This window comes from Stegodyphus dumicola, chromosome X2, assembly GCF_044657685.1.
Source record: "Stegodyphus dumicola isolate Sdum_Otavi_A_Nest chromosome X2, ASM4465768v1".
NCBI classification, from domain to species: Eukaryota; Metazoa; Arthropoda; class Arachnida; order Araneae; family Eresidae; genus Stegodyphus; species Stegodyphus dumicola.
Window position 1 is genome coordinate 172,131,370 of NC_140781.1, and position 7,482 is coordinate 172,138,851.

The 7,482-nt window shown below is 44.5% G+C and overlaps 1 protein-coding gene across 1 annotated transcript in view; it reads left to right on the forward strand.

Moving 5' to 3' along the window:
• LOC118184944 (uncharacterized) overlaps positions 1–7,257 on the forward strand; it is a 30,467-nt gene extending 23,210 nt beyond the window's left edge. The window contains exon 1 of the mRNA XM_085809034.1: positions 1–7,257. This exon is cut by the window's left edge and continues 23,210 nt beyond it. Within this exon, the coding sequence (XP_085665160.1) occupies positions 1–6,970 (6,970 nt within the window). The 3' untranslated portion in view covers positions 6,971–7,257.
• Positions 7,258–7,482: the final 225 nt, after the last annotated feature.

The following is a 7,482-nucleotide window of genomic DNA, read 5'->3' on the forward strand; positions in this document are numbered from 1 at the left end:
AACTTCCGAAGCTGCTTCACTTGCAAGAACATCTGTGCAAAGCGCAATCTCTACAGCCTTAGAAACTACTTCAACTACAACGGAAACTTCAACAACTTCTGCCGTCGAAACGGCGGAATCCGAAAGTGGGCTCGAAGCGGGCGAAGAAGAGGGTGTCGCTACAGGATATGTTGCCAGGGTCGGTGCGCCAGCAATCGTCTCAGAATTGGCCGAACAAATATACGTGGCCCTCCTACGAAATCCAGCGTTTTCTTTGGCTTTCGGTAACGAAATATCACCTGAAACATTCAGACCTTTCCTCACCACATTCGCAACCCGCATCACTTCTATACCAGCCTTTAGTTCCTTACTTGTTAGCACTTTGGTCGATCAGAACGTAGCAGCAGTCCTTCGCATAGGTGCGGGATCACCTTTAACGCTATATGCGAAAGTAATCGCTGAAGACACTGCTCAACTGCTTTACGAGAACGATTTGTTGACGCAGCAGTCACTAGCAGCATCATCTTCTGCCATTCAGACTGCGGCAACCGAAGCAACTGCTGAAGCAGAAACTATTACGACTACAACGGAAGTTGCAGAAACTGCTTCAGCGGCTCTGGGTACTTCAGAAACGGAAGCAGGTGCTTACACGGCCGGCGAAGGAGCCACAGCTCTGGAATCTGCTCTCGGAGAAAAATTGTATAATGCTCTTATTATGAATGAAGGTTTCAGACTGGCATTCGCCGGAGAAATTTTAATACAAAACATCAGACCGTTCCTCACTGCTCTGGCTACCCAAATAATAGCCATACCGGAATTTAGCTCTTTACAGTTGGATGACTTGGTCGGACTCTATATAGAAGCTGTTCTCTCTATTAGCGCCGGTTCACCTTTGAGGTTATATGCTGAAAGAATTGCTCAGACAACAGCTCGCCTTCTCTTCTCCAGGAACTTACTCACATTGCAGCTTGTGGAGAGGTTGGATAGCGCAATAGCAACTGCTGTATCGACAGCAATTTCTGAAGCCGAAATCGGTGCAACTGCAGAAGAAGAGGAAAGCACCACTGTGACAACAGAAGAAGCGATAGGAGTTACGACACAAGAAGAAACTCTGGAAGAAGAAGAAGCAGAAGAAAAAGCGGAACTTGAAGATCAAGCTGCTCGACTACAAGCGCAGGCATATGTGGCACCTGACGGCTTAACGACTTCTCAAATTTTGTTCGCCAGAGCATTGTACCTCAACTTGCTACAAGATGGAACATTGAGATCAGCGTTCAGTGCTGGGCTATCTGCGGACGCTGCTAGGGAGGTGTTTTCACGTGCTGCAATTTCTTTGTCCCTCCTTCCGCCACTAAGTCGAGTCCGTCCCGTAAAATTTACTGTCGCATACAGAACTGCACTTTCTTTGCTATCGGATGACGGTACCTTGTCAGGTTTCGCTAAAGTGTTCGCGGACGGGACAACGTTAGTCCTTGCGAACTACGCTTTGATTGAAGAAGGAAACGAAGAGAATCTAGCAACGCTGGTTGTGAGCGCATTAAGCAGTGGTATAGAAAAGGCGCGTGCTGAAGGCATCTTTGCTGAAGCATCCGAAACTGAAGCTACGGCAGAAGAAACAGAGTCGATATCCACTACCACTTCTGCTCTCGAAACGGCAGCAACGACTGAAGAATCTGTCTCCAAAACTGAGGAAGAGGTTGGCTTCCAGGCTGCAGCCGGAACATCTTCTTATGCAGCAGAGTTTGGAAGACAGATATACGATGCTCTTCTTTCAAATCCAAGGTTTACTGAAAGTTTTACGGGAGAAATCACACTGCTGCGAATAAGGCCGTTCTTCACAGTTCTCGCGGAGAATATAATAGCTATACCTGTGTTCAGTTCGCTTACGCTGAATGACTTGGTAGATCCTTACATTTCTACAGTTCTGCGGATAGAACCCGGTTCACCACTTCGTGCTTATGCCCAGGAAATTGCAGAATTAACTGTTGAAATTCTGTTATCCAAGAACTTGCTAACTTCCGAAGCTGCTTCACTTGCAAGAACATCTGTGCAAAGCGCAATCTCTACAGCCTTAGAAACTACTTCAAGTACAACGGAAACTTCAACAACTTCTGCCGTCGAAACGGCGGAATCCGAAAGTGGGCTCGAAGCGGGCGAAGAAGAGGGTGTCGCTACAGGATATGTTGCCAGGGTCGGTGCGCCAGCAATCGTCTCAGAATTGGCCGAACAAATATACGTGGCCCTTCTACGAAATCCAGCGTTTTCTTTGGCTTTCGGTGACGAAATATCTCCTGAAACATTCAGACCTTTCCTCACCACATTCGCAACCCGCATCACTTCTATACCAGCCTTTAGTTCCTTACTTGTTAGCACTTTGGTCGATCAGAACGTAGCAGCAGTCCTTCGCATAGGTGCGGGATCACCTTTAACGCTATATGCGAAAGTAATCGCTGAAGACACTGCTCAACTGCTTTACGAGAACGATTTGTTGACGCAGCAGTCACTTGCAGCATCATCTTCTGCCATTCAGACTGCAGCAACCGAAGCAACTTCTGAAGCAGAAACTATTACGACTACAACGGAAGTTGCAGAAACTGCTTCAGCGGCTCTGGGTACTTCAGAAACGGAAGCAGGTGCTTACACGGCCGGCGAAGGAGCCACAGCTCTGGAATCTGCTCTCGGAGAAAAACTGTATAACGCTCTTATTACGAATGAAGGTTTCAGACTGGCATTCGCCGGAGAAATTTTAATACAAAACATCAGACCGTTCCTCACTGCTCTGGCTACCCAAATAATAGCCATACCGGAATTTAGCTCTATACAGTTGGATGACTTGGTCGGACTCTATATAGAAGCTGTTCTCTCTATTAGCGCCGGTTCTCCTTTGAGGTTGTATGCTGAAAGAATTGCTCAGACAACAGCGCGCCTCCTCTTCTCCAGGAACTTACTCACACTGCAGCTTGTGGAGAGGTTGGATAGCGCAATAGCAACTGCTGTATCGACAGCAATTTCTGAAGCCGAAATCGGTGCAACTGCAGAAGAAGAGGAAAGCACCACTGTGACAACAGAAGAAGCGATAGGAATTACGACACAAGAAGAAACTCTGGAAGAAGAAGAAGCAGAAGAGGAAGCGGAACTTGAAGATCAAGCGGCTCGACTACAAGCGCAGGCATATGTGGCACCTGACGGCTTAACGACTTCTCAAATTTTGTTCGCCAGAGCATTGTACCTCAACTTGCTACAAGATGGAACATTCAGATCAGCGTTCAGTGCTGGGCTATCTGTGGACGCTGCTAGGGAGGTGTTTTCACGTGCTGCAATTTCTTTGTCCCTCCTTCCGCCATTAAGTCGAGTCCGTCCCGTAAAATTTACTGTCGCATACAGAACTGCACTTTCTTTGCTATCGGATGACGGTACCTTGTCAGGTTTCGCTAAAGTGTTCGCGGACGGGACAACGTTAGTCCTTGCGAACTACGCTTTGATTGAAGAAGGAAACGAAGAGAATCTAGCAACGCTGGCAGTGAGTGCATTAACCAGTGGTATAGAAAAGGCACGTGCTGAAGGCATCTTTGCTGAAGCATCCGAAACTGAAGCTACGGCAGAAGAAACAGAGTCGATATCCACTACCACTTCTGCTCTCGAAACGGCAGCAACGACTGAAGAATCTGTCTCGGAAACTGAGGAAGAGGTTGGCTTCCAGGCTGCAGCCGGCACATCTTCTTATGCAGCAGAGTTTGGAAGAGAGATATACGATGCTCTTCTTTCAAATCCAAGGTTTACTGAAAGTTTTACGGGAGAAATCACACTGCTGCGAATAAGGCCGTTCTTCACAGTTCTCGCGGAGAATATAATAGCTATACCTGTGTTCAGTTCGCTTACGCTGAATGACTTGGTAGATCCTTACATTTCTACAGTTCTGCGGATAGAACCCCGTTCACCACTTCGTGCTTATGCCCAGGAAATTGCAGGATTAACTGTTGAAATTCTGTTATCCAAGAACTTGCTAACTTCCGAAGCTGCTTCACTTGCAAGAACATCTGTGCAAAGCGCAATCTCTACAGCCTTAGAAACTACTTCAACCACAACGGAAACTTCAACAACTTCTGCCGTCGAAACGGCGGAATCCGAAAGTGGGCTCGAAGCGGGCGAAGAAGAGGGTGTCGCTACAGGATATGTTGCCAGGGTCGGTGCGCCAGCAATCGTCTCAGAATTGGCCGAACAAATATACGTGGCCCTCCTACGAAATCCAGCGTTTTCTTTGGCTTTCGGTAACGAAATATCACCTGAAACATTCAGACCTTTCCTCACCACATTCGCAACCCGCATCACTTCTATACCAGCGTTTAGTTCCTTACTTGTTAGCACTTTGCTCGATCAGAACGTAGCAGCAGTCCTTCGCATTAGTGCGGGATCACCTTTAACGATATACGCGAAAGTAATCGCTGAAGACACTGCTCAACTGCTTTACGAGAACAATTTGTTGACGCAGCAGTCACTTGCAGCATCATCTTCTGCCATTCAGACTGCGGCAACTGAAGCAACTGCTGAAGCAGAAACTATTACGACTACAACGGAAGTTGCAGAAACTGCTTCAGCGGCTCTGGGTACTTCAGAAACGGAAGCAGGTGCTTACACGGCCGGCGAAGGAGCCACAGCTCTGGAATCTGCTCTCGGAGAAAAACTGTATAATTCTCTTATTACGAATGAAGGTTTCAGACTGGCATTCGCCGGAGAAATTTTAATACAAAACATCAGACCGTTGCTCACTGCTCTGGCTACCCAAATAATAGCCATACCGGAATTCAGCTCTTTACAGTTGGATGACTTGGTCGGACTCTATATAGAAGCTGTTCTCTCTATTAGCGCCGGTTCACCGTTGAGGTTATATGCTGAAAGAATTGCTCAGACAACAGCTCGCCTTCTCTTCTCCAGGAACTTACTCACATTGCAGCTTGTGGAGAGGTTGGATAGCGCAATAGCAACTGCTGTATCGACAGCAATTTCTGAAGCCGAAATCGGTGCAACTGCAGAAGAAGAGGGAAGCACCACTGTGACAACAGAAGAATCGATAGGAATTTCGACACAAAAAGAAACTCTGGAAGAAGAAGAAGCAGAAGAGGAAGCGGAACTTGAAGACCAAGCGGCTCGACTACAAGCGCAGGCATATGTGGCACCTGACGGTTTAACGACTTCTCAAATTTTGTTCGCCAGAGCATTGTACCTCAACTTACTACAAGATGGAACATTCAGATCATCTTTATCTATTTCGCTGCCGCAGGATTCTTTAACGGAGGTGTTTTCGCGCATTGCCCTTTCGTTTTCTGCCTTTCCTGAATTTAGCCAAGTCCGCTCTGTTAAGTTCGTTGTTGCTTTCAGGAAGGGTCTTTCCTCTCTTTTTGATGATGGCACCCTAGTCTCGTACGCTAAGCTTTTCGCTGATGGTACAACCTTTGTGTTTGCAAAGTATTCTTTGATTGAAGAGGGAAGCGAAACAAATCTAGCAGCTCTGGCAGCTAGTGCAATAAGGAGTGGTTTAGAAAAGGCACGCTCTGACGGCATTATTTCTGAAATATCGGAAACTGAAACTGCTTCTAGTGAAACTACAGCTTTATCTGAGGAAGGAACTATTACATCCGCTCTGGAAACGACTGAAATCGCTGAAGAGTCTGTATCGGAAACCGAAGATGCTGGTTATCAAGCTGGTGTTGAATCACCTACTTTTGCAGCAGATTTTGGAAGAGAGATATACAATGCTCTTCTTTCAAATCCCAGATTTACTGACGCATTTACAGGAGAAATCACATTGCTGAGAATAAGACCATTTTTCACAGTTCTGGCAGAAAACATAATAGCTATCTCTCAGTTCAATTCACTTACGCTGAATGACTTGGTGGATCCTTACATTGCTGCTGTTCTTCAGATAGCACCCGGTTCACCAATTCGAGCTTATGCGCAAGAAATTGCTGAATTAACGGTTCGAATTCTCTTATCGAAAAATTTGCTGACGCCTAAAGCCGTTGCACTTGCGAGAGCATCTGTCCAGAATGCAATCGCTACAGCTTTGGAAACCTCAGCAGCGCAAGAAATTTCAGCCACTGGTGCAGTTTCTGTGGCATCTACGTCTGCTGATATCTCAGTTGAGACTGGTTCTAGACGTACAGGCATTCTTCCTGGAGTTACTGCTTATGTTGCTCGAGATGGGGCGTCGGATATTGAGGAAGCTTTTGGATCACATTTATATGGAACGCTGTTAGTAAATCCTCGATTTTCGTCTTTATTCGGTTCAGAATTTTCTTTAGAAAAAGTACGGCCTTTCTTGTTTGCTCTTGCTTCTCATATTCACTCTTTCTCTCAGTTTTCTTCTATATCTGTCAATGACCTCCTTGAAAGATATATCGAAGTTGTGAATGCCTTACCCCTTGGTTCATCTGTGCAGGCGTATGCTCTTGCTTTGTCCCAAGCAACAGCCGAATTGTTATATGAAAACAATTTGCTGTCTTGGGATGCTCTGGCTAAAGAAGACGCTGAAGCTGCAGGGTCGGGTGAAGCTATATCAAGCAGTGAAGCTCAAGCAACAGATTCTTCGATTTTGGTGTCCACTTCTACCGCTGAAAGTGCTGCAGCTGAAACGGCTGCATCTGCTGTTCTTTCACCTAGCGTTCTATCTATACTTAGCTCTTCTGAATCCGAAAAGAGGATTGCATCTCTAATATCTGTCATCATCTCTTCACTGCCGACACCAGGAGGAAAATTCGACTATCTAACGTTTGCTCGTGGTCTCGCAAGTTTACTCTCAGATATCAGAGCTGGAAATCCGTCATATTCAGCGTCAGATGTTATAACAGAAGGTTTGCTTGAAGCACTTGTTGCTTTCATACAAATGGAAGAATATATTACTTTAAGTGATCGTCCTATCGAGTACTCGGATTATGTAACTAAAGCCATTTCAGATTCACTTAATGTTGCATTTAAATCACAACAGTTGATTTAAAGTGCAAAGCTGAACGTTGCAGAATTGTAATTTATTTAGGCTGTATCTTTGAACTTTTCAATTGTGATACTAAGAAATATTTTCATCTGCATGAAAAATATTGTAAACATATTTGTTGTATGTATTGTAATCTAAAGAACACTTTTGATCAAATTTTATAAAAGCAGATGCTAACTTTAATACTTTTGAAGTGTCTTACTAATGAATATTACAAAACTTCTATATCCATTTAAAAATATTGCAAGTCGTGTTCAGTTTATGTGAATAAAAGTGCGATATTTATAAAATGTTTTATGTCCATTTATCAGATCTTAACTTTAAGAACACTTAAATTATTTAATTACATCTATTCACAAAATGTAAACATATAATTTAAGGTGACCTACTTCATGTAATTAAGTTAAGAGATATATTTTTCTAGCAAAACAAAAGTTTGATTATTTACTTATTTATATTATTTGCAAGTTGTAAAATACCAGATAGCAGGTGTATTGTTTCATCTTGTGAAAAGA